The sequence below is a fragment of the Ovis canadensis genome, chromosome 6, assembly GCF_042477335.2.
Source record: "Ovis canadensis isolate MfBH-ARS-UI-01 breed Bighorn chromosome 6, ARS-UI_OviCan_v2, whole genome shotgun sequence".
In the NCBI taxonomy this organism is placed as follows: Eukaryota; Metazoa; Chordata; class Mammalia; order Artiodactyla; family Bovidae; genus Ovis; species Ovis canadensis.
This window is the reverse complement of record NC_091250.1, coordinates 130,626,608-130,653,127: the sequence shown is the minus strand read 5'-3', so window position 1 is coordinate 130,653,127 and position 26,520 is coordinate 130,626,608. Positions and strand designations below refer to the sequence as shown.

At 54.1% G+C, this 26,520-nt stretch overlaps 1 protein-coding gene across 2 annotated transcripts in view; it reads left to right on the top strand.

The window, feature by feature from the left end:
• The window catches only part of AFAP1 (actin filament associated protein 1), a 150,052-nt gene extending 123,532 nt beyond the window's left edge, over window positions 1-26,520 (top strand). The window contains exons 12-18 of one of the 2 annotated variants that reach the window (XM_069594800.1): window positions 5,869-5,986; window positions 8,918-9,184; window positions 11,770-11,884; window positions 16,220-16,384; window positions 18,035-18,225; window positions 19,482-19,646; window positions 21,635-21,792. In XM_069594800.1, the coding sequence (XP_069450901.1) occupies window positions 5,869-5,986; window positions 8,918-9,184; window positions 11,770-11,884; window positions 16,220-16,384; window positions 18,035-18,225; window positions 19,482-19,646; window positions 21,635-21,661 (1,048 nt within the window). In that variant the 3' untranslated portion in view covers window positions 21,662-21,792. Of the gene's footprint in view, window positions 1-5,868; window positions 5,987-8,917; window positions 9,185-11,769; window positions 11,885-16,219; window positions 16,385-18,034; window positions 18,226-19,481; window positions 19,647-21,634 lie in introns of both variants that reach the window. The other variant, XM_069594799.1, reaches the window with a different exon arrangement.

Sequence of the window (26,520 nt, the reverse complement as noted above, 5' to 3'; positions counted from 1 at the left end):
CAGTCCTTTGCGTAGGAAGAAGGTAAACGCAGATGTTCGCACTATTTGTCTCTTTAACATCAACACCGCCATCTAACTTTTCCACACGAGTGGTGTTTGTGGGCGACTGGAGCAATCTTGAATGGGGTTGTGGCATGAATGTTAACTTAATGCTTGGCTAGTACGTGAATTGTGAACTTCCAGATGTTCAAGGTGGTTTTAGAAAAGGCAGAGGAACCAGAGATCAAATTGCCAACATCCACTGGATCATGGAAAAAGCAAGAGAGTTCCAGAAAAACATCTATTTCTGCTTTATTGACTATGCCAAACCTTTGACTGTGTGGATCACAAGAAACTGTGGAAAATTCTGAAAGAGATGGAAATACCAGACCACCTGACCTGCCTCTTGAGAAATCTATATGCAGGTTAGGAAGCAACAGTTAGAACTGGACATGGAACAAGAGACTGGTTCCAAATAGGAAAAGGAGTGCGTCAAGGCTGTATATTGTCACCTTGCTTATTTAACTTCTATGCAGAGTACATCATGAGAAAGGCTGGGCTGGAAGAAGCGCAAGCTGGAATCAAGATTGCCGGGAGAAATATTAATAACCTCAGATATGCAGATGACACCACCCTTATGGCAGAAAGTGAAGAGGAGCTAAAGAGCCTCTTGAGGAAAGTGAAAGAGGAGAGTGAAAAAGTTGGTTTCAAGCTCAACATTCACAAAACAAAGATCATGGCATCTGGTCCCATCACTTCCTGGCAAATAGATGGGGAAACAGTGGAAACAGTGTCAGACTTTATTTTTTGGGCTCCAAAATCACTGCAGATGGTGATTGCAGCCATGAAATTAAAAGACGCTTACTCCTTGGAAGGAAAGTTATGACCAACCTAGATAGCATATTCGAAAGCAGAGACATTACTTTGCCGACTAAGGTCCGTTTAGTCAAGGCTGTAGTTTTTCCTGTGGTCATGTATGGATGTGAGAGTTGGACTGTGAAGAAAGCTGAGCACCGAAGAAGTGATGCTTTTGAAGTGTGGTGTTGGAGAAGACTCTTGAGAGTTCCTTGGACTGCAAGGAGATCCAACCAGTCCATTCTGAAGGAGATCAACCCTGGGATTTCTTTGGAAGGAATGATGCTAAAGCTGAAACTCTAGTACTTTGGCCACCTCATGCGAAGAGTTGACTCATTGGAAAAGACTGATGCTGGGAGGGATTGGAGGCAGGAGGAGAAGGGGACGACTGAGGATGAGATGGCTGGATGGCATCACGGACTCGATGGACGTGAGTCTGAGTGAACTCTGGGAGTTGGTGATGGACAGGGAGGCCTGGCGTGCTGCGATTCATGGGGTCGCAACGAGTCGGACACAACTGAGCGACTGAACTGAACTGAACTGAACTGAAGTAAATTACAGTGAGTCTCCTAATTGTGTAGTAAATAAAGCACATTTAAAGTAGTTTCTAAAGAAACGTAATATCCTTAAGTCCAGTTTTGCAAAATCTGCACATCTAGAGTGACATCAAAGAACGGAGTTCATGGTTGTTAACTGTACCATCTGGACGTTATTAGTTTCAAAAAGCCTCTCATGAGTCTACATGTAACTTCAACAATAATAAGCAGACTGACAACATTTAAGAGAAACCTTGATGAACAATATTTCCCCCAGGACCCAGATGAGTGGAATATTCATCTGAACCATATATGAGAAGGTCACATTTTTGGAAAAGGAACATAGATTGCAATTTTGAAAATGGATTTATTAAAAATATGCACAAGTTTATGGCTGCAAGGCTCTTTGCCGCCCCATTGAAATCTTTATTGGAGCTATCACTTAGCAAAGAAGTTTATTTTTATTTATTAGTTTTCTGTTAAACCTTCTGTAACAATTGAGAGAGAAGAGATTCAACAGGGAAATTGTGTTCAAAATATAAAATATGGTAGCCTGCCAGTGTAATAAATAATCTTTGATTAATTTCTGCCTGTATGTAATTGGCAGCCAGTTAGCGAATCTTTTCGAGGTCATTAGGGGAATTTTCTGGGCATTAATTATGTCTGGAGAAAGGACAATGGTATATTTTGGGAAAAGGCCATAGTGTCAGATCTCCTAGAAAATGTGGGCTGTTGAAGAGTATTAGTAACAATGAAGAGTCGAAGCATGCCTTTCTGTGGGCTGCTTTTAAATAAGACATGATCTATAGGATGATAGAAGGCAGATGCTCTGAAAGTTCCTGCTGGAACTCGTTTCCAGTCATGCTGGGTAGGAGCCCCGAAGAGGGCTGAGGCAGCACGGGCGATGCTAGGAGCTGTGGACCAGTGTGGACACAGAGAAGGGGGCAGGCAGAGTGGCAGGGAAGCGCCACCGCTAGCCAGCCTCCCAGCCGAGTCCCGGGAGGTCTGATTCCAAAATGCAGGCGAGCCGTGAAAGAGTTATGTCAGTGTGAGAAGACGATCCATTCTGGAGACGGGCGGTGGCAGTGGCCGTACAGCAAGGTGACTGTGCCTGGGGCCCCAGAAGCGGGCACTTAAAAGTGCTTCAGCTGGTGACATTCCTCACGGCAGAGAGGGAAGGGGAGCCAAAGAGCCTCCTGATGAGAGTGAAAGAGGAGAGCGGAAAAGCTGGCTTAGAGCTCAACGTTCAGAAAACGAAGATCATGGCATCCGGTCCCATCACTTCATGGGAAATAGATGGGGAAACAGTGGAAACAGTGTCAGACTTTATTTTGGGGGGCTCCAAAATCACTGCAGACGGTGACTGCAGCCATGAAATTAAAAGATACTTACTCCTTGGAAGAAAAGTGATGACCAACCTAGATAGCATATTGAAAAGCAGAGACATTGCTTTGCCAACAAAGGTCCGTCTAGTCAAGGCTCTGGTTTTTCCTGTGGTCATGTATGGATGTGAGAGTTGGACTGTGAAGAAGGCTGAGCGCCGAAGAATTGATGCTTTTGAACTGTGGAGTTGGAGAAGACTCTTGAGAGTCCCTTGGACTGCAAGGAGATCCAACCAGTCCATTCTGAAGGAGATCAGTCCTGGGATTTCTTTGGAAGGAATGATGCTAAAGCTGAAACTCTAGTACTTTGGCCACCTCATGCGAAGAGCTGACTCATTGGAAAAGACTCTGATGCTGGGAGGGATTGGGGCAGGAGGAGAAGGGGACAACAGAGGATAAGATGACTGGATGGCATCACGGACTCGATGGACGTGAGTCTGAGTGAACTCTGGGAGTTGGTGATGGACAGGGAGGCCTGGCGTGCTGCGATTCATGGGGTTGCAAAGAGTCAGACACAACTGAGCTACTGAACTGAACTGAACTGAACTGAACTGATATATATCTTTCCCGGGTGGCGCTAGTGGTAAAGAACTGGCCTGCAAATGCAGGAGACGTGGGTTCCGTCCCTGGGTCAGGAAGATTCCCTGGAGGAGGGCATGGCAACTCCCTCCAGGATTCTTGCCTGCAGAATCCCCGTGGCAGAGGATCCTGGCGGGCTCCAGTCCACGGGGTCACAAAGATGTGGACACAGCTGAAGCGCCTGAGCAGGCACATGTATTTCTGTGTCTTAGGTTTTGGGTTAACAGGTGGCACGTGGCCTCGTGTCTCATTTTTGTTTCTATGTAGCCAACAATGGATTGCAGGAACAGTGTCTGGTCAAAAGGTGAGGGACCTCGTATTTGGTCTTGGATCCCAGAGACCTAGCTGGGGGGCCCAAGTCCCTGTCTGAGAGATAACGGGCAGCCTGGCTGGTGGCCAAGATCTCTTCCAGCTGGGACAGGACATCCTGTGTGTCTGTGACCTCCCGTTAGGTCCTGTGGTTCAGAAGTGACCTGCTGGTGTCTGTTCCTAGTGAGCAAGCTTCTGCCCCACCCCTCGTGGTCCATGCTCCCTCCTGGCATCTGTGCCCAGTGCCAGAGCACGGAGACACAGACCAGGCCGGAGACAGCCCCTGGGTAGGGCGTCTGTCTCAGAGCAAGGAACAGCCCTGTAGTGCTCACGGGCATTGGATCATGTCGGGCCACAGGCAGCCAGTGGGGCTGGGGTGGTCATCCTATGGCGTGCCTCTCATCACCAATCCTTCACCCCCAAAATACCCTCTAATGGGGTATTTAAACCAGAAAACATTAAATGTGTATCTGAAAGCAAATCAAACCTGTCTTTCTTGTATTCTGTCTTTCCTGTACATTGTCGTTATTTCGTCGCTAAGTCCCATCCGCCCCTTTTGCAACCCCATGGACTGTAGCCTGCCAGGGCCTTCTGTCCACGGGATTTCCAGAATACTGGGGTGGGTTGCCACTTCCTTCTCCAGGGGATCTTTCTGACCCAGGGCTTGAACCCATGTCTCCTGCACCTTTTCCTAAATATATGTTAAAGTATTTTAATACAGAACAATCATATGCATTTTTGTATCAGGAAAAGAGTCACTTTGTGAGATGGCTGTGTGTCCCAGGTGGGACTCGCTGTGCATTCTGTGTTCTCCCAGCAGAGGGCAGCACTGGACCCAAGCCACCTTCCCGTGGGGAATGCAGGTTTACCCCCAGGGCCGATGCTGAAGCCCCTTCCTCTCATTCTCTCAGGAGCCAGGAATCCCAGGGCAGCTTTGTCGCAAATGTCTGAGAGGCAGGTCTCCCCTTCCCACTTACTGCCCGCAGCTTTGCTCATTTGCCTGTTTTTTAAATTCATCTAGTTACCGTAGAAATGTAAGATCCCAAGAAAAAGCAAAATTCGAAAAAACAGATTTTGTTTTGTTTTGTTTTAAATTTCAGGCTGTCTTAGATTTTCCAGTTGGGAAAATCGGAAAATCTCTAGGGTAATTCCTCCCTGGGCACGGAGGTTTTTCACTTGTACCACGAGCAGACCGTTCACCCATGCCTTCCTCCCCTGCTTCCTTCATTCATATTTGTTGAGCAGCTTTTACCTGCTGGCTGCCACCCCGGCCCATGAGGAACAGAGCTGGGAGAGGCCGTGTCCTCCTGAAGCTGAGGCTCCGGTGGGGAAGGCGGACATCCCCGTGTCACGTGTCAGGGGATGATTAGTGGTAGGAAGGAGCAGGGACAGCAGGGAGGTGCAGAGGGGGAAGGGGACGCTGTTTCCCTGGGGTGGTCGGGAAAGAGGGGTCTCAGCTGCAGGCAGAGAGCCGCTGGGAGCTGGGGTGAAGAGCAGGAGGGGTGGGGGGCGTGGGGAGTGGGCTTGGCGCTTGGAGCCTCGCAGGTTACCAGCACTCATGTGGGTCTCGGAGCCACCACGGTGACATGGCCTGCCCTGCCTCCCGAGGGCTGGGGGTGGCCGCCCTCAGGCTCCCAGAAGTTCAGGGTGGGGAGGGCAGAGGGGAGGGAACAAACACTCAAGGAGGGAGCAAAGCTCAAGAAAGGCTGTGGGATGGACGCTCTAAGGTACTTCTAAAACAAGGTCCATGAACTTGCCCTGAGAAGAGCCGGAGAAGAGATACTTCGGTTTTGCAGGCCAGATGGTCTCTGCCTTCCAGAATTACCAGGCTCATGAAAAAGGCATGTGGAAAAAAAAAGAGACACTGACAGCTTATCAGTGAACGGTCCCGGTAAATAAAGGTGTTCCGGTCAAGCGTTATGGGCAGAAGCAGGCTGAGCCCCTGCTATAAACTGCTGAACGCCGGGTTATTTGTGGCACACCAGGCGTGTGCAGGGCCGCTTTCCAAGTCCCCAGCAGGCTCGTCCCCTATCTGTGCTGCAGTCCCAGGTACAGGTGACGTCCCATCCTGCAGGTGAGGGTCCGCCTTGATGGCTGTAGAACCCCTGGTCCTGCCCGGGTCCTGACGTTTCTCCACCCGCAGCCCCGGACAGAACCCAGGCACCCGTCAGTGCTCCCGGAGGCTCGGTCATCCACCGGAGGGTTGTAACCCGCTTCCTCTCTTTCAGCTTCATGAACCGGCGTGTTCTGTCCACTAACCCCTACGTGGGGAGCACCTCCAATGGCTACGCGCACCCCAGCGGGACAGCGCTTCACTACGATGACGTTCCCTGCATCAGCGGCTCGGTGAGTGTGGCAGGCAGAGCTGGGGGTCGGCTGTGCTGGAAGGCAGGCTCCACAGGTCCCTGTGACTTCCCCTTCTTTCGGCCTAAACGAGAGAGGCAGGATGAAAATTACACCCCATCTCTCTTGTGTTTGACACCCTGTTTGCCTTAATCCATGTGTGAACACGAGGGTCATTGGCATCAGAAGCCAGTTTACCATTTGCGTCAACGCTGTTAGCCGAACACCATCAGAAATCTCCAGAAGGGAGACGTTGCCACAGGGTAATGACCGAATCGCTGGCTCCGGACACCTTCCTGCATCCTCAGGGTAGCTGGCCTCCGAGTAGCTGGGACTCCCATCGGTGGAGGAGAAGCCAGCCGACTGGCCTGGCCTGCAAGGCCATGTTCGAGTGTGGATTGAGATGAAAGGGGTCCCTTGTTAGGTCAGGGGTGTCAGGGTACGGGCAGGCTTGGAGATCCCGTCCCAGCTGCAGAGCCCAAAATTAGGGAGTCCAGCCTGAGTCCAGGGTGGCTGGGTCACAAGTGCTGTCCCACCCATCAGCCCTGGCCATTCGCCCCTTTGCCCCGCATCTCCACTCCACCTTCAGCTGGGGTCTCCAGGACTGGAGGGGCTCTGGTGCACGCTGTGGCTGTAGCCACCTGCCCTGCAGAGTGGGACCCAGGAGCTTGGGGACTGCCCCACAGGAGCAGGTCCCAGGCCAGGCACTGGGCCCTTCCCCAGGCGGCTCGGCTCTCGGGGTCCACTTGCTAGTCTTGGGGGAGCCTCCCCTGCCATCGTAGAACCAACCACGTGGGACAGTCTGCTCCTCTGAGCCTTTGGCCTCAGCCCCAGATGTTTTGAGAACACGCAACCCTGCCTCTGTCTCGCTGCCTGAAGGCCCCCTTGTGAACCTTGCCCCCAGAGGGGTTTCTCCCAGGGTGCGTGGTGGGCGGAGGAGTGTAGAGAAAGCCAGGACCTCCGCAGATGCCCGCCTGGGCCCTCTCGTTCCAGTTAATGCCACGCAGGTTCGGGCACCCCAGGAATGGGCACAGCTCCCGCTGGCCCAGAGCTGAGAAGCTGCTGGCTCCAAGACTGCACCGAGGAGGCGCTCCTGCGCGCGTGGCACTGGGCGGGCGGTGTGAGCGAAGGAGCGGCGTGCGTGCAGGCGTCTGGCTCCCTTGCGTAAGGGCTTCCTTGGAGTTCAGGCCTCTCTTTAGACTGCCGCACCCCTTCCTGGGCGCTGTGACCGGGCCCTCTGTTTTGGAGGCGCCCTCACTCCTCAGTTTGACAAAGTTCACGCTTTGGAGCCACAACACCTGGCGTTTTAGCAGCGTTTCAGTTTCAGTAATTCTTTCCCTTCACGCTCTCCCCGAGGCCTAGATGAAAGTGCATCTCGAAAAGGATCTCCTGACAGGCGCGCACGCACTTTTAACCTGCAGGTGCTGTGGAGTTTGCTTTCCATGTGACCTAATCCTTTGGTATTTTAGGAAGAGGATGGCCCCGTCTAGACCATTTTAATAACCTGGGACAAATATATGCTAGGCTGTCATTATGAAACACTCACATCCGTGTTTATCTGCATGTATTGTTATTTTTAGATTATAGATGGGTCCCCAGCACACAAAAATAGACGCACCGAAGTGACTGGAGCGGAACAAAAACATTCCTACAGTGAAATTTTAAGCCTTCTCTATTTTTATAACAAAAGGCTGTAATTGCATTCTGGCAGAAAGGAACTCTGCCAGGATATAAAAATAGACTAAAATAAGTATAGTACATGAATTAATATTTTCTCTCTCTCTCTCTTTTTTTAAATGCAAAGCAATTTATAAAGACCTTTAAAACTTAAAAGAATTTGGCTGTGGTTGTGAGTTTGGGTTTTAATTTATACTTTAATGTCCGTGTTCTAAAGTGGCTTGTAGCTATTTTAATCCTTTGTATAAAGGTTTTCCACTGAAGTAATGCCATTGTATCAATTAATAGTTTGAAGCATCCTATTTTCTATGCTGATTTGACTTCTTTCTTGTAACAGCTTGTGATTTTGGCCGTTGCACTTTCTTCAGGCCTAACCAAGTATGGGATGCGGGTGATGCTGGCAGTCATGTGACCCGCAGAGCCTACATCCCGAAGCCCGCCTGGCAAGCTTGGAAGGGTCCGCGGGTGTTCTGTGCCCAGCCCTTCCTGGCCTGGGGGGAGCCTGAGGTGCAGACGCTGAGGGCCGGGTAGTTACGGGCACGGCTCTTTGCTCCGGCTCTGCCTCCTACAGCTCCTCCTGAGCTCCATACCTTAGTTTCCCCTACTTTGTAAAATTCCTGGCAGAATTCCGTGCATCATACATCAGTTTTACTGTGAAATAAGATAAAGTGCTTTTCTGGGATCTTAAACTCACTATTGACCAGGGGACTTTTTTTAGAAACCAACACCTATCACCGGTAATCTGTTGTGTAAGTGAATATTGATACATCTCCCGTCAGCAATGCTCAGGTGATGAAGGACGTATTAACACGTCTCTGATCAAGAAGTTAACACATTTTCTCAGGAGAACCAGAGCCCCTGATCTCCGGATGGACCCCAGTTCAGCATCCTTTTCCTTAAATCACGTTGTTTCTGCTTCCTAGATCAGGACTTCCAAAACCCGGTTCTTTAAAGACATGTCAGTCTTGTTTTTTCATTTCCCCCCGAGCTTTAACAAACAAAACAAAACGAAAATATCATTAGCCAATAACCCTGGGAACAATTTAAGGAGAAAAGATATCTTAAGTCCCCAAAGGTAGAAAAGCTCTTCTGAATCGGTTCACCTAGTTGTGTGTGTGTCTGTGTGTGTGTGTGTCTGTGTGTTACTGACAATGTGGGGCATGCATACGTGTTCTGGGGTGCTTGCTAATAACATCTCAATGTGCTCTGCTTCCTGCGGCCGGGGCACCAACTAACGACGCGCTGTGTGTGTTCCAGTGGGGCCCCGAGGACGACGTTCCCGCTCCCCGCGGCCGAGGCCTGGGAGAAGAGGTGCTCTATGATAACGCCGTCCTGTACGATAACTTGCCGTCTCCGAAAATCTTTGCTCGCTACCCTCCCGCTGACAGGAAGGCTGCTAGGCCGTCTCCTGACAGGCTATCCTGTAACCACTACAAACACCCCGCCTCCTCCGGGCTGCCCTCCTCCCCGTCTGTCACTAACACCTCTTCCGTGGGGAGGGCGTCTCTCGGGCTCAGCTCACAGGTACAGCACCCCCATTCTGTCGTCTCCTAGAATCTCTCAGTCACGCTTCTCCTGCAGGGCCTGGCGGCGACAGAGCATCCGCCAGCTCGCGGTCAGTGAGCCCCATCAGGGGTAGAGCGCAGTCTTCCCCTCAACTAGAGTGCGACCTGCAAGTGCCCTCGGCGTCCGGCCACCCAGGGACGGGTCACAAGAAACGCAGAGCTTTAACCATGTTACGTACCAGCCTGACTAGTTCAGGGGGCTGCCCTGGTGACTCAGAGGTCAAGAACCTGCCTGCAATGCAGGAGACCTGGATTCAATCCCTGGGTGGGGAAGATCCCCTTGGAGAAGGAAATGGCCACCCACTCTAGTATTCTTGCCTGGAGAATCCCACGGACAGAGGAGCCTGGCGGGCTACGGTCCGTGGGGTCGCAAAGAGTCGGACACGACTTACTGACTAAGCAGCAACTGCTAGCCCGCGGTTGCGTGCTGCTTATCTTTTGCCTGTGCCTGCCTCTCTCTCCATTCAAAGTTCCCCAGGGAATTCTGTGAGTTATGGTGATTAAAGGCAAAGAGTTAGAGAGGATGGGGTGGTAAGTTTTTGGATTTTTGAGCTGCGGGTTCCTTTCCTGTGTTTTTGTTGCATGTACTTGGGTGGGCTCCACTGGCAACTGCTTTCAGACCTTTAAGCAGGATTAATCCCAGGATTACAGTAGGCGCCCATCATGAGGATAGGAGTATACTCCCTAAAATGGAGTAGGCAGTAAGGCTCTTGGATTATCACTGAATGGTCAGGAATCTTGATATTGAGCGATTGTCCATCCCACACCTGATATTTGTGGCAAACCGTGATGTTTCAGTGTAAATATTAATTTTGTGTTTGCATGCATTTAAACTAAGATCAAGTGGTACCTGAAGAATACTCTATAAACATAAAGCACAGGACCACGTTTTAAATTATTTTGTTTTCCCTCCAGTTTTGGGGGTAATCTTGAGAAAATGGTGAATGCCAAGTAAGATCCTAGAATTTCAGAGTGTGATAGTACACAGTGGTTCTTCCAAACCCGCTCTTTTCATCAAAGTTACGTAGGAAGATTTTTGTGTTTTATTTCTAACAATAGCTGGAGATGCTGATTCAGCGAGCCTGAGGGCCCAGGCCAGTGCATCTTCAAACATAAGTACTTTATGAGTGAAAGCGATGTGAAAGTCACTCAGCTGTTTCCGACTGTTTGCGACCCCGTGGGCTGTACAGTCCATGGAACTCTCCAGGCCAGAATACTGGAGTGGGTAGCCTTTCCCTTCTCCAGGGGATCTTCTCAACCCTGGGATCGAACCCAGGTCTTCCACATTGCAGGCGGATTCTTTAGCAGCTGAGCTACCAGGGAAGCCCCTGATGCTTATTTATGAGCGCTTACTTAGGTGAAAAGCCTCACAGGTCACATGCTTCACTTACTAGGCGAAGGTATTGACCTGTCTTTTTATTGGTATTGGAGTTCACTTTGGTAAAAACAATGGGACAAAATATCGTATCTTATCGTATCAGTGTCCCCTGATTCGTTTGGAATCGCTTGACATGTGGCTTGTTTGTGTTTCGTTTTTATTCACGTTACTTTCAAGTGGGCGGCACATTTGCTAGTCGCTTTCCTTCAGTCTCCATGGCCCCATTTGGCCGTTCAGTGGGCCCGCTACACTCAACACACACCTGCCGTACCGGCGCTCTAGGTGTGGGCGCTGTGTCATCTAAGCTTTTTAGGAGCCCCGTGGGTGGCATCCGTGTCTTTACGTTTTCAAATGAGCACGCGGGCTCAGAAAGCGTTCGTGAAGTGCTCAACACTTCCTAAATGATGGAGTGGGAATTTGAAGCCCCCACCCTGACCTCCCGCAAACCCAGGCTCCCAGCAGTAAGAAATGTGCGTATGGAGGAGCCTGGGCCGGACGTGTACTGCCAGCCTTGGCCGTCTAACTGGATCCGTGGCCCAGCTAAGGTGCGCACACATCACTTGAGCGGAATGCAGCCATCAGAGAGGCAGGGGGACGTTGAATCGCTCTAAAACCCTGCAGTGAGCTAAACTGTGGTCCATACTGTTTCTGTATTTGGCTTCTGCTTCCTTCCTCAGACCCCGTGGGTGAATCGAACGGTAGTTGTTTATCCAGTTAGGATGTCAGTAGAAAGGCCTGGGAGCTGAAGACTTAAGTGCGCACGCTCTGCTCCTGCCCCAGAGACCATTCCTGCCCAGTAACAGCTGGCTATCCCTGGAAGCGGACTGTCGGTAACCTCGGCTCAGTGCCCTCAGAAACCCACAGTCTGTGCCAGTGTCTTGATTGGCGTGTGCCACCTCCCGGTAGAAACGGGTGACTTTGGCGCACTCCAGCTGAGGACATCCTAGGGTTCCGTTTGCTCTGAACCTCGGTGCTAGCACCTTCTGAGGCGCTCTGGGAAGTTCACAGCCTTCCAGGGCTGGGAAGCCAGACCGGCGTCTACCAAACGCCTGTACTTCTTTTCTGTGTGCGCCACATTTGAAAGAGTCAGAGACTGAAACAGCTGACTGCAAAAAACCCAGAGGTGTTCGCTTGTTTCTCACTCTCCCATGTGTTTATTTCCACAGTCGAAGGGTAAGAAGCCCCCCATGGCCTCCAATGGCGTCATGGGCAAAGGCAAGGCTCCGAGCGGGCAGCAGAAAAAGCCTGACTCGGCGGCTGGCGTGAAGCGGACGCCTTCAAGTAAGTCGACCTTCCGTCTCCCATGTTCTGGCTTTGGGTGCGGCATGCAGAGCTGCGGCTGTGTGGCCGTCTCCCTTCCCACCTGGGGAGGTGGAGGGTGCCAGGTCTTGGGGGGGGGCGGGGGGGCAGTTGGAGAGAGAGATCCGTTCACACCCGGACCCTTCCTTGTCTGCTGGGTTGCGGAATGGCCGTGACTTTTAACCTGGCTCTTAGGTTGCTGCATACAGGAGCAGACACAGCTGGTTCAAATGCAGACTTGCTCATGCGTGTTTGCCCTTGAGGTAGTTCTGGGTTCGGGAGGTGGTGCTGCTGTGAGGGACCCTGGTCGGTGGGTTGGACTCCTCTGTCTGTCTCCGGTCTACCGAGTGAGCCGCTTGGGTTGAGTCTCATAAGCTGTCTGAGCTCACTCTCTGTGTGTGGGAGGCATAGACGTGGTCAGCTGGGGCCTCTGGCTGAAACAGCTGGGGTAGTGCGTGTCCCTCAGACCGCGGGATTCTTTCAGGGTCTGTGAGGAGCCCTGCTCCCCCCACCCCTCCGTGCTCTCTGTCCTGCCGTGTCATCCCCCCGGCCCCCACCCCGGATCGGGGAGGTGGCATGGTCCATCCCATGTGCGAGTGTAGACGCAGGCTCAGGGAGTTGATGAGGCTCCCCGAGGTCTCCCCGAACCCATGCATGGACCGGGTTTCCAGGCTGCAGATCCGGCAGGGGCCAGACTGAGCGGAAGAGCCCGCCTGTGCCCAGCGTCCGTCATGATCCGCAGACGCATGCCTCCGGGGGCTCGGTCAGCGGACGCATTTGTATTTGCTTCAGCCTCGGCTGTATTGGATCGCTCTTCAGCCAGCCAGTCGGGCAGGGGCTGCAGATGGAAGACCAGGCAGTGGGCACCCGGGATTCTGTCCCCGGGGGTCCTGCAGGCAGACGCTGCTCCAGACAGGCCTCAGAGCACGGGCTCTCAGCGGGCCCGGGAGTGCCTCGCCGAGTGTGGGCCTGTCGGGGAAGTTTCCCCGGGAGGAAGGTGGGAGTTAGGAGCTCAGTCTGACACGACCACCTGGGAAGCTGGGCTGACACGTTCTGAGCTGGGCTCAGCGTAGCTGCCCCCAGGTAGTAGCCCCAACTCGGGTGACTCGGCACCTGGCTGCTTGATTTCAGACTCAGCACGCGGTGGCTTGATTTCAGACTCAGCACGCGGCAGTGAGATGGCGCTTCGTCCATGGCCTCGGGTGTGCACGGGCCCGCTGTCGTTCCGGGGCGCTCGTGGTGCCTGCCCTGGGGAAGCACGGGCCTCCTGTACATCAGCTCCCCGGCTCTGCCCTTCTCAGACACGGTCTCACTCCCCCGTTGGGCCTCATTGTCGTCCCTTGTTTAAAGTGCTCTTTCTAACCTCGTTTTTCGGGCAGACCTTATTTCCCTCACGAAGTCAGGTGTACTTACGCTTTTTGGCCCACCTGGGGAGAGGCAGGTGGGGGACAGAGTAGTGTGTCTGTAGTCCCCTGTGCTGTAGAGCCCGGGCCGCAGGAAATCTGCCTCCTCCACCTCTCAGCACCCGCTCCTGTTCTGTTTCCCAGACAGTTGCTCTCCTTATCTCATGAGGCCTTCGGTGGGGAGTCCTTGCTACCTTTGGTGGCAGCCAGTGATGAAAGAGGAGAAATTGCGGTGTGTTTTTGCCGCGCTCAGCCTGTTGCGTTGCATCCCGGATGGCGTTTATTTCACGGGGACTGAATGATGCAGGGGGCGGTCTGCGACTGCACACAGCTTTGTCAGGAAGCAGCTTAGATCGGAGCGAGCGGCCGCATTTGGACTGCACGCTGTTTGTAGAATATGCGGTATCCACCGCCCCCCCCCCCCGAGAGCAGTGCTTTTCTTTCAAGCCTTTTTAGGATTTTCCTTTTTGACATGGGCCATTTTAAAAGTCTATGTTGAGTTTCTTACAATATTGCTTCTGTTTTATGTTGTGGTTTTCTGATCCTGAGACACGTGGGATCTTTGCTCCCCAAACAGGGATTGAAGGGCCCGCCTACACTGGAAGGGGAAGCCTTGAGCCCTGGGCCGCCAGGGGAGTCCCTTACGTTTCAGGTGGTTGATTTGGTCATTCTCATGCTGCGATCCTTTTAATATCCTTTGGGGCGGGAGGGTGTTTGTGGGTTTTTAGTGAGGGGAAGATTGAGCCAAGATTGACGGCTGTGCACCTGCTTCTGTAAATGCAGTTTCACGCGGTCACCGTGGTTTGCCTTGCAAGAACTGGTGAATGCTGGGTTTAGGAGAGGCGCTGGCAGTGGCTGGAAAGGGCTCACCGTTGCCTGGGAGGGTGGACAGTGCTCTGGGGGCTCCCTTACCGCTGACTGGGATGAGAGCTGCCTGGGGGTGTCCACCACGGCCCAGGCGTCACGTTGTCCTGTCAGAGCGAGGGGTTTAGCACAGGCGTCGATTTTTTTTTTTTTTTTTTAACGCACAAGGTAGGCTTTAGCACTTCTGCTTTACGGGGGCTGAAGCTGAGGCTCCAGGAGGTCAGTTGCTGGCCCACAGTCGTGGCCTCTTGCCCGGTCCACTGCCTTTATTACTGACTGTGGCACCCCTTCCTCCCCCACGGCTTCTCCCCAGAAGTCATTTCCAGTCTAGTGACAGTGTCAGGCATGCAGATAAACCACTGTGGTATCTCGTGGGATGTGAGCGCCCAAGGCCGGGGGTGCGGGAGGCCTTGAGTCGTGTCAGGTGTGAGCGGTCAGCTGCGGGGGCGTCGGGAGACCATGGGAGCTACAGAATTGTTCCATTGCTCAGTCATGTTCCACTCTGCGACCCCATGGACTGCAGCACACCAGGCTTCCCTGTCCTTCACTGTCTCCCGGAGCCTGCTCAAACCCATGTCCATCGAGTCAGTGATGCCATCCAACCATCTCATCATCTGCCGTCCCCTTCTCCTCCTGCCCTCAGTCTTTCCCAGCATCGGGGTCTTTTCCAGTGCGTCAGCTCTTCGCACCAGGTGGCCAAAGTATTGGAGTTTCAGCTTCAACATCAGTCCTTCCAATGAATATTCAGGACTGATCTCCTTTAGGATGGACTGGTTTGATTTCCTTGCTGTGCAAGGGACTCTCAAGTGTCTTCTCACAGAATTGTGAGCCTTAATTATTCTGGTAAGGCCAGCCTAATTAGAGGATAAGAGCACAGGCTCGGGGTTCAGCACGATATTAGCTGGTGGTGTGGTGTTGGCCAAGCCTGCCCACTGTCCTTAAGGCTAGTTTCCTCTCTGCTCGGTTATCTGCTCTCGGTGTTCAATGACCGTTTACCTAGCGCTTGTTCTGTGCTTGCTCAGAGTTCCGACGAGTGTTCATTCACCCTCCTAACAGCCCCTTGAGGGCGCCCCTGGTGGCTCAGCGGTGAAGAAGCCACCTTACAAGGCAGGAGACACGGGAGGCTCGGATTCCATCCCTGGGTCGGGAAGATCCCCGGAGGAGGAAATGTCACCCCCACTCCAGTATTCTTGCCTGGAAATTCCCATGGACGCAAGGAGCCTGGTGGGCTCCAGTCCACGGGGTCGCAGAGTCAGACATGACTAAGGGACTATAAACAGCAACCACCACCCTGTGAACTGCCCGCTCTCGCTCCCCCCGTCGCGCAGGTGAGGAAACGGAGGCACAGGGCGAGGCAGGGCCTTGTTGGGGGCCACACAGCACGGGTGGCAGGTTGGGACCCCCACCCAGGCAGCCAGGCTCCAGACGCGGCTCTGCGTGCCCCTTCGCCTTCTCATGTGCCCACGCACCCAGCAAATTCCTGTTACCATCTCTGTCCACACCAGGGGCCAGCCCTGCCACCCCAGAGGGGGCATAGGTGCCATCAGAGTCAGTAGAAGAGTCAACAGCACCGTTGTAAGGGTCAGACGTGACGGCGCGAGGCCCGCGTGCATCAGGAGATTATCTCTGGCGCCAATAGACCCCTCTTCTCAGATAGCAGAATGTCTTGTTCACTCTCGATCTTACTGAAGAGTATACGTGGAATCCTGTCTCGATGGGAGGAGTTAAAGAAATTTTCTAATATCCTTTTATATTTTTTTGCCTCTTCATACTGTCCCTGGGGTCGCAAAGAGTCGGACATGACTGAGCGATTTTGAACTGAACATTCTGTTTTCATCTCTGAAATTTGTTTCAAAGAATATCGGATCATCGGAACCAGTTACTTTTCTGTTTGGTTCAAACTTGTCCTGTTCTTTTTCCTTGTTGGATTAGCAAAATGACTCGCTTTGAATTCATTGTATGGAGCTGGAGGACTAAACGGGCTTTATGAATTGGCCCATCATCTGCTTGGTTAAACCTAATTTCCTACCGATGCTTTCTATTTTGAAAGATGCCGACCAGTACAAATATGGCAAGAACCGGGTGGAGGCAGATGCCAAGCGGCTGCAGGCCAAAGAGGAGGAGCTGCTGAAGAGGCGGGAGGGCCTGCGAGACAGGCTGGCCCAGCTGCGGAAGGAGAGGAAGGGGCTGAGGGCAGCCATTGAAGTGAACACCGGTATGCGGGGGCCCCCTTCCGCGGAGCCAGCGCCTCCGCCCAGGGTCTGACCCTCACCAGGCTCTCGTCCTTCCACGCGGTGCTTCTCGCAGTTTGGAAGCCTTGCTGGAAGCCTGGGGCAGGGGCCACAGTGTGGAGTAAGGACCAGGCCCCTACTGGGGCCTGGGTGGGTGCCGGGAGCTGTCCCATCCTCGGGTGCTGACGGCCGAGTTGTCGGGGGCATGAGCCCCAGGGCTCCAGAGCTCTGGTCCCTGGCTGTGACGGGGCTCTCAGCGGGAGGACACGTCGTCCGCAGAAGCGTAGGTGGGAGGCTCCCCCGTGGGGCTGGAAGGAGCCCCCTGTTCCCTGCAGAGGGATCAGCAGGAGCAGGGTGGTGGCGGACTCGTGGATGGGATCTGGGAAGAGCCCAGGGGGACAGAAGCAACCCCGGGGGGTCAGGGGGGAGGAGGGCACCCCAGTGCGGACTGCAGCCCGTCTGTCTCTAGGTCAGGCCTGTCGTCAGGCCTCCTCCCCTGGGAAGCTGGGCGAGCAGTGCCAGGCTCTGGGGTGGGCCCTGCAAAAACGTCAGTCTGCTCTGCTCAGGGCTGAGTCTGATCCTGGTGCGAGGATGACGCTGTCGACTGTGATCCTTTGGCCTCGGGTTGGGGGTGGGGGTGAGGAGGAGGGACGCAGAGACCAGGGCAGTTTGGAAGGAAAGCCCCTGCTTTCCATCGGCGTCTGTGCCAGAGGATCTGGCAGATGTGCAGCAGTTAGCCGGCAGCTCCAGCCATCCCTGACTTTGTGCCTACGTGATTTTTTAAGAAGGAAAGCACTTTCAGAGCTTAAAGGATGGGAGGCCGGTGTGTGCCAGTCTGAGACAGCCTGTAGGAGGGGCAGGAGGTGGTATCTCCTGTGAGACGCCCCCACCCCGACCCCGGGACAGGGAAAGGGATCAGAGGCTCAGGCAGAGACCTGAACAGGAGCCCCCAGGTCAGCAGGATGGGAAGAGAGTCCTTCCCTCTGTGTTTCCAGTTTGCAGGTTAGTGAAGATGCAGACAGATTAGACCAGCTTCAGGCCTGGAAGAAGAGAACCCTCGTGTGCTGCCAGGCACCAGGCTGGGGCCATGCCCATCAGTCAGTTAATCCTTGGGATCAGTTTCCTTATCTGTGCAATGGGCACATTTATCTGCCCTCCTGTGTCACCACGACACATTTCAAATAACATAAATAAAGCGAATGTGCTATATTCTATGGAGATGTGAACTGTATTAGCAAATAAGATGACTCAAGAGTAGAAAAAAATGAGAACAGAAAAATATTCAGGCGTTTCAAGTCAGTGGCACCTTTGGGAGCCACCTAGTTCAAATTCCTCAGTTTTAAAATGAGGGTGTTGAGGTCCAGGCCCCAAATTCCTGCCATTTGTGAGAATCAGGGTCTTCTGCTTCCCAGTCCATATTCTCCCAGCTACACAAAGGAGGGCATTTGGGAAGGGACCCTGCTCCTTTCAGGAACTGCTGGATTGGAGTTTGGTGGGAAAAACCCTAGTTGGGTGGGGAGCAAGACCCCCAGGGTTGGGCTGAGCGCCTCGCAGGGGGTCCCCAAATGTCCGTCCTCGAATGCTTGGAAGTGTTTGCCTTCAGCTGGAGCAGTAGTGTTCCTCTGGGACTCCAGGCAGGAAGACCCAGGTGGTCCTGGAAGAGAAGCTGAAGAAGCTGGAGGAGGAGTGTAAGCAGAAGGAGACAGAGCGCGTCAACCTGGAGCTGGAGCTGACAGAGGTCAAGGAGAGCCTCAAGAAGGCGCTGGCTGGCGGCATCACCCTCGGGCTGGCCATCGAGCCCCGCTCAGGGACGTCCAGCCCGCAGGTACAGCCCGCCTGCTCCCCGGGAGAGGGGCCAGGCACGCTCTCCCAGGTCGCGACCCATCCCCATCCCCCAGCACCAGCCTCACCAAGACACAGCTCACGTGTCCGCCTGAAACGCGCTCTTGGCCGTGTTTCAAGGTCACGGACCCTGAATTTTTTCTTCTCTGTCTCACTGAACTGTTTTTCAAAGGTGGTGGAAACCCCAAGTTGTTTCCTTCCTTTTGGCAAAATCTGGGTATAATATTGGGTTGGTCAGGTTCTTTCCATCTGATGTCGTGTCTCTGGGCACCGATCGCTGCTCTCGGTGTCTGGAGTGACCCCACGTTCTGGGACCCTCCCTTCTTCTTGAGGGTCTCCCCCTCAGCCCCCTCTTGCCAGCTCTCCTTCCCTGTGCCCTACCTCGGGTCTGCTCCTGTCTCTGGAGTCCCCTCCTGGGACCCCAGAGCTGCCATCTGCCCGTGTGCGGCTCTCAGCCTCATCCTCACCCTGACCACAGCCTGGGAACAGCGGCTGCCACGAGGCACACCTGTCCTGGGGGAGGGCACGGGCTGCCCCTGTCGGGGTCCAGCTCGGCTTCCCGGGGGGTAGATGGAGCAGCTCCCTCCTCCCCACCCCCACCCCACCCCTACCCCTCAGCCAGAGTGGCCTTTGAAGGCATTTCCAAGTGAAGCAAAATGTGGAGAAGCTGGCTGCAGCCTCTAGGGGGGTTCTCAGCCACCCCTAGGAATGGTCACTGAAGCACTGTCCTCCTAAAACGACATTCTGTATGCTCTAACCAGTGTCTTCCATCACACGTTACGCAGTGAGCACAGGGCAGTCAGTCCTCGAGACCTCGTTTGGGGAAGGACAGCAAATTACAGGAGCAGCTTGCAATCTCACTGGGGACTGGGCGACTGCAGGTTCGCTCCGCTCCATCTCAGGACTTGCTCTGACCCATGGAGACCGGGCTGTAAGTGGTCAGGCATCCTCCAGATTGGTCTGTGGCCACTACCAGGAGCCACACCCCACAGCTCCAGCATCCGTCCTTCTAATACATGTTAAGGGGTGGTTTCCTTTAGGATGGACTGCACTGAGCTCCTCGCAGTCCCCAGAGACTCTCGAGTCTTCTCCAGCACCACCGCACAGAAGCACCAATTCTTCGGTTATCATTTCTGCCTATTTCCCAAGCCCGCTTTCTTCATTAAACATTTCCCTCATGGAAAATACTGCTGACCTGGAACCCACGCCTCACCCAGTGCCTCCTCTTTCTGTTAACAGTCTCCAGTTTTCAGGCATCGGACTCTGGAGAACTCACCCATGTCCAGCTGTGAGACCAGCGATGCAGAGGGCCCACTGCCCGTGAACAGTGCGGCCGTCCTGAAGAAGAGCCGGCCGGCCCCTGGCAACTCGCCCTGCCGCGGCCACGTGCTGCGGAAAGCCAAGGTGAGTGCCCTCCCCGCCCGCTGGGGGAGCCGCAGCGCTGAAGGGGAGCAGGCATCCTGGGGGGGTGGCAACCCCAGCGCCGCTGCAGGCAGGAGGGGGGCACTTCAGCACCGAGTCTGTTGGGGATGGTGGGGGGCTGAAGAGCCAGCATGGCCTCCTGATTCGGTTGTGCCGCTGCCGTATGTTAGATACTGTGCCACGAGTATCTTCCCAGTTCTCTTCTAAAGTCAGACCCTCCTTCAGGAAGCCGTCCTTTCAGAGTCAGAAACGGCCAAGGCCTGGTCTCTAGGCCCGCACCATCTGTTGTCAGGAAAGCCTGCAGCTCTGGTTCTGCCTCCTGGCCTCTTCTGACTTGTGTCTTCACTGATGAAGCAGAGATTGGCCAGGTGACCAATGGGATCCTTAAGACAGAAAAAAAAGTCAAGGCGTGCTCTTCTCCAACCCCTCCCCGGCCTCCCCCCACCTCACCCCATAAACCTGTGCCCGAGGGGCCATCCCGTCATGCCTTTCGGCCGTTCGCTGGCACTGCCCACTGAAAAGTTTTGATGCCAAACTTAGAATCTCAGAAAATTAAACAACAACAAAAAAGCTATAGATTATCAAAGTAGGCAGTTCTGGGTGGCGTAGCTGACAGTGTGTGCTGCGGAAGATCCTACTTGGTCCAGTCGCCCTACTTCGTCCGGGTGAGCTTCATTGTCCTGATGAACGTGGAGGCCGGCCGCCCTCCCCTCTCTCCCTCCTGTTGTCAGGAAAGCCTGCAGCTCTGGTTCTGCCCGTCTGTGCTGCCGTCGCCTTTGTTCTCTGGCGGTTTTGGAGCCCCGTGCAGATCGGCTGGGGAGAGACAGTTTTTCTGGAAAGTGGGTCTGGTGTTTGATGAGAGCCAGTGTTGAGCGCTGGCCGCAGGCTGCCCTGTTCACGGGTGGGTCCGTGACGGTGGCGGTTATAAACAGCACCTGCACTGTCTGCCTTCGTGGCGCATGCGTTTGACCGAGCCTGTGTGTGTGGGTAAATCTGGAGAAAAGAGCGATTGTGCGCCATTGGTCACTTTGCTTCAGTTCAGTTCAGTTCAGTTCAGCCGCTCAGTCATGTCCAACTCTGTGACCCCATGGACTGCAGCAGGCCAGGCTTCCCTGTCCATCACCAACTCCCAGAGCTCACTCAAGCTCATGTCCATCGAGTGGGTGATGCCATCCAACCGTCTCATCCTCTGTCATCCCTTCTCCTCCTGCCTTCCACCTTTCCTTAGCATCCGTTAAGTATTCTTAGTTTGCATAGGAATATGTTTTGCCTGAGAGATATTTAGAATCGAGCTGTCCCATAAAGTCCCCCTAATTATCTGCAGAAGGGAAATGCGATAAAAATATTCCCAGCGTATTAACCCCTGGAAGGCCCCATCTCGCAGGCCTGCCCTTGCCATGCAGAGGCGCGTGCTCTGCGCGTTCCCCTCACGATAAATGTAAACTGTGGTTTTGGCTGCGGCAGACGCACAGCTGGCCACTCAGACCAGCCCAGGGCCTCCCTGACGGAATGGGGTTGAGCGGGGTTTTCCCGGGACTCCCGAGCGTAGTGGCAGGGGAGCCGTGGCTGGAGGAAAGGGGTGGTGGCCCGGCCCGGCCTCCGGGAGCGTCCATCCCCCTGTGAGTGCGTCGCACATGTGGCCTCTGCTCCCACGGTCGTCTTTCTTTCTGGGACTCCTCGGACTCATCCTGGGTTCTCATCGAGAGCCGTCATCCCAGGCAGTGTTCCTAGGGTAATACCTGACTCCCAAAGAGGGCTGCTCTGAGTGTGAGAGGGTGTGCCCCTGAGAGCCGGGGAGTGGCAGGTCGCCCGTCACGGGGCTTCCCAGTGTGAGGAGGGCCGACGTCCAGTTCTGGGCAGCCGCGTCCTCCCCATCTGGGCACCAGCACGTGCGGGAGGCGGCCTGGCCTGCCCCGGCCCCGGGCGTGCCCTGTGGACCTGCACATGCCCCCTCTCCCCTCGCTTGGCAGGAGTGGGAGCTGAAGAACGGGACATAGAGCCAGAGGACGCCCGGCCCCCGCAGCGCCGAGTGACCGCCCCGCGACTGCGCTCAGGCGCCAGGACCCAGGCCCGCCGCGCATACCCTCTCTACTGTATAATGGTTCCCTTTAAAGAGATTTACTTGTAACGCTTTGGCTTCCAACTTCATTTGTGAAAAGACAGCCAAGGGCAGAAGGTGGGGAGCCTCCCCGCTCCGGCAGATGAAGAAGCCACAGCTTCCCGCCCAGGTAGACGGCGGCTTCCACCCGTCCCCGCCCCTCCAGACCGAAGCCCCGCAGGGACCTCGACGTGGACACGCTCTGCACTCTGGGCAAAGCGTGGGCCTCTGGCTGCCCGCTGCTCGGTTGGGCGCCCTGGGGACACCCCCCACCCCCCCACTGCCCCATGAGTCTCACCAGCGCCTCCCACATGCCTGGTAAAGTCACCACAGAGCTATACTGTGAAGCAGTTTGTCTGTTTTTACAAACCTTTTATGAACAGATGATTTTGTCACCAGGACACTTTTTAGACCTTAAGGAAACGTCCTTTCTGCGTCCTGGGTTGCACCTAGCACCCAGGGCTTGCCAGAGCCTCTGGGCCGTATTTTATGAGTGATCTGCCCCGCTTTGGAAGGGCGGCAGAGGGTTAGGGTGCTTCACGTCGTGTGCGTCCTTTCCTGCTTTTTCTAGCATCCACGCCCCCTGCGGCCCCCTCAGAGCTGGCGGGTGGTCTCAGAGCCCTGGGCGGCCTTGGGGTGACGGACACACTCGTTCCCCAGGGGCCTGGCTGCCAGGCAGGGTCTCTCGCAGCATCACTGTCTGCCTCCTGTGGGATGTTTCTGGAGCCTGAGATGTGATAGGGACAGGCCCATCCACAGGCTGAGGTCATCTGGGTCTGAGGATCAGGCCAGCCCTCCCGTTTGCAGAGGGACCTCTCAGGAATACTCCTTGTGGGAAGCGTGGCCACTGCCCAGCACAGCCATCAGTCACCCCGGAGGCCCCTGCATGCTGACCGAAGGACCAGTCACACGCGTGCACGGGCTCTCTGCCCCCCGCCGCCAGAGCGGGCCTGGCATCCACTGCCCCACGGGTGTTTGTCGTCAGATACAGGAGCAGGAGGCGAGCGGGCAGCGTCCTGTGGCCATGTCCTGGTGCTCACATTTTCTGCAGGCCACGCTGGCCAGTGTTGCTGTCGGCAGCAGGGTCAGCGTGGCCCCTGAGGCCAGCACGGACCCTGGCTGGCTTTACCGACCAGAGCAGGGCAATGGTTTGGTGCCTAGGAATTTCGCAGCAGAACCGGAAGCTGTTTACCTGGACCATGTGAAGTCTCAGTCGTGTCTGACTCTTTGCGATTCCTTGGACTGTAACCTACCAGGCTTCTCTATCCATGGGACTTTACAGGCAAGAGTACTGGAGTGGGTTGTCATTTCCTTCTCCAGGGGATCTTCCCGACCCAGGGTTTGAACCCGGGTCTCTCGCCTTGCAGGCAGACTCTTTACCATCTGAGCCATCAGGGAAGCCTGTTTACCCGGAGCCCACCTGAAAAGCCTGGATTTCTCGCGAAGCCGGCTGTCTGGTCTGCGAGCTGCCACCTGGCTCCCAAAGCTCAGGTTCATCCTCCGTAGTTGATACAGCGGGTGGGGGCGCGTCTCGCCCATACCTGTGGCCTCGACCCCAGGAAATCCAGGCAGGAAGTGCGGAGCCCATCTCCCCGGCGCTGCTCCCCCTGTTCTCCCATCCACACAGGAGGCTGGACCACATGGCGTCATATGAAGCTGAGTTCCCATAAACTGTGAGCCACTATAGATTCTGGCTGCCTTGCAGTCAAGTGAGCGTTCTCCATCATGGCTGTCCGGCTCCTCTGATTGGTAGCCGGCTTTGTCCAAGAGGACGGTCAGGCTCCAATCGTTACTGAGAAGGGAGAAGGTGATCTTATCCTGGCGCAGGTGGGCGGAGTCAACCAGCTGTGGGCCGGTTGGCAGCAGTCGCCGCGACCATCTCTGTGGGTGGCACCCGAGGACAGCGGTTGGTACCAGAGGCAGGATTTGGGCCCTGGTCTTCAGACTCCTGGTGTATGTATTTCCTGCCTAAAAAAACCCACGTTTTTAAATTCACTTTCACAACCATAAGCCTTTTAAAGAGAACAGAGGATTCAACCCTGTCTCGTTCCCCGCAGCCGCGTAAAACGGGCGCCGTGGGGTCAAAGCCGCCAGCGTCAGGCTGTGTGATGTCATGCGTTTCCCTCGACATCTTAGATTCGATCAGAAAGTTAAGGCATTTGCTTCAAAATAAGTTATTTATTTGTATATGTTCAGTAAGTATAGTTTTTAATTTATATCTGTACATATTAGACACACCGTGGATATCCTGTCAGAATCCTGGCAGTGACAGCGATCTCTGTAGCCCACCTGAAACGCGCCCCAGGGGGCTGCCCCCTCGCCCCGGGGGAGACCAGGAGGCAGCCGTGACCGAGCCAGTTCCGGGGAGAGGCAGCCGGCCTGGACCCTTGCTCCGGGGTGCAGGCCCCCATCCCCTGGGAGCAGCGGATCCTTGGGCCACGTCCCCATCCCTCCGACAGACGGTCGTGATCACAGGGTGCTGGCCAAATAGGATCCTGACCGAAATGAGATGAACGTGGTGGCCGGACCAGAGCCCTGGCATGAGATGGTCACCTCCCCGGGGTCTCGAGGTCCTTCCCTTAGGACGGGGCGACTGTCAGCCTCTCAGGCTTGTGTTCCTGGCTCTGTTTTGGCAAGGGTTCATCCACTTTGAAAATCCCCTCATTTTCACATTTTTATGAAGTGAAGTGAAAGTCGCTCAGTCGTGTCTGACTCTTTGCGACCCCATGGACTATACAGTCCGTAGGATTCTCCAGGCCAGAATCCTGGAGTGGGGCAGCCTTTCCCTTCTCCAGGGGATCTTAACCCAGGGATGGAACCCAGGTCTCCCATATTGCAGGCGGATTCTTTACCAGCTGAGCCACCAGGGAAGCCCAAGGATACTGGAGTGGGTAGCCTACACTACATTTTTATAGTTTTTTTCATTCATTCACCAACCTTTTGCACAGACATAGAGGGCACACCACGTCACCCTCGACGTGGGCTCAGGAAGGGGAGAGGACTGCCCCTCCCAGGCCACCGAGAGCTGAGCAGGGCCAGTCTGGGGGTCCGAGGAGCCAGCAGCGCCCCCGCCTCCCGACAGCTGTCTGTGGGAGCCTGCCAGGGCCGGGGTGCCTGCACGCGCATCTCCCCAGGCTCTTCTACTAGGGACTGTGTAGAACCAGTCGTGGCCCCTCGGTTCACACACCTTGGCTTTGTCCAGCTGGACCGTCCCCTTGTCTACTTCCCTGGTCCCTCAGCTAGTTTGGGGCGTTTTCGTGAAAACCCAGGATGACCCTGATGGGCTGGAGACGTGCCAACTTGGAAAAATCTGTCGCAGAAAGTGAAAGGCGTGCGTCCTGGCCCTGGAGGCCGGCCCCCAGCGAAGGGTTCAGGCTGCTATTCACTGAGACAGACTGCTGGGTTTGCATTTCCCAGGGGAGAGCGCAGGGCTGAAACTGGGCTGGGCCTGAGGGTTGTGGGCAGAACGCTGTTGTTTGCGGCCCCAGCCTTTCTTTCCCGAAGAATAAGCGTCAGCGCCCTCTTTGGAAGGAAATGTAAACTTTGCCCATGGGCAGCCTTCTCTGATTATTCACCAGCGTCTGTCCTGGGACTGGAGCCTTCGCGGCCTGGCCCAGGGGCGGGCACTCGGGCAGGGCCTTCCCTGCGTGCCTGTGTCTCAGCTGGGCCGCTCCGCCCAGCGATGCCTCCTCTAGGAGCCAGCAGGACGCCCGGGCGTCTCCACCTCCACTCAGCAACACTTCAGTATTAAACTGTTGCCTTCCTCTTTTTTTTTCTAAATTAAGGTTTTTAATGGAAAAATAATAATTTCAGACCATGGCATAGTTTTAAAGAGGGTATTTTGTTGTTCTTGTCCTTACTGTCTTATCATTATCCCCATGATGGACTGGGTTGATACTGTGAAATAAACTAGAAATAAATTAACATTTTCATGCCCCTCCCCAACACACACACACACACATACTACACACGGCTCAGCAATCCCAGAAAAAGAAGCAGCCTCTTGGTGGGCCCCGAGCCCTAGCAGGACTGTCTGTCCTGTGTCCTTGGTGAAGACGAGAGAGCTTCATGCACAGGGAATGTTGGCCTCACGTGCACCCCATCTTTTGTGAAATAACCCAGTTATGTCCTTCCAGATAAACCCAGCTTGACAGCAGACAAGCATCACCAGGTGTTTCTATTTGTTGCCACGGAAGAAATCTCCAGATGGAATCATCAGATCATAGTTCTTAGGGACCAGAGGTGTTTTTAATAAGATAATCTTTGATTTTTTTTTTCTAAAAAGAAAGGAAACACTAACTTTAAACTTTAACATCAACTTTTAAATTATACGTGTTCAGCGTTAATTGACCATGGCTGTGAGTTGTAAAATGTTTTCATATTAAGAATGTAATTATTTCCTTATTGTATTTTTTAAAAGCAAAAGTCATATTTAAAATTCTCTTTGAAACAGGCAAGAAACGGGAAAGGTTTTTTTAATTAAATATGTTGGCAGTGTCCATTTTAAATAACTGTAAATATATTTTCACTGTTTCACCATGTATTTAATTCATAAAGTAAAAAAAGAAAAATTTATCAGAAGAGACTCACATTGGAAATACTCATTTTCAGTCCATTTGCCCGATTTTGGAATAGCTTCACTTGACTTTTCTGCTTTGCTATGGATTTTCTACAGTTTTACACGGTGTAGCCCACAGACTGGCGCCCTCGGGCGTGCCATCTTTGTGTATTGCTAATAAACTCGACTCTCTCAATCCA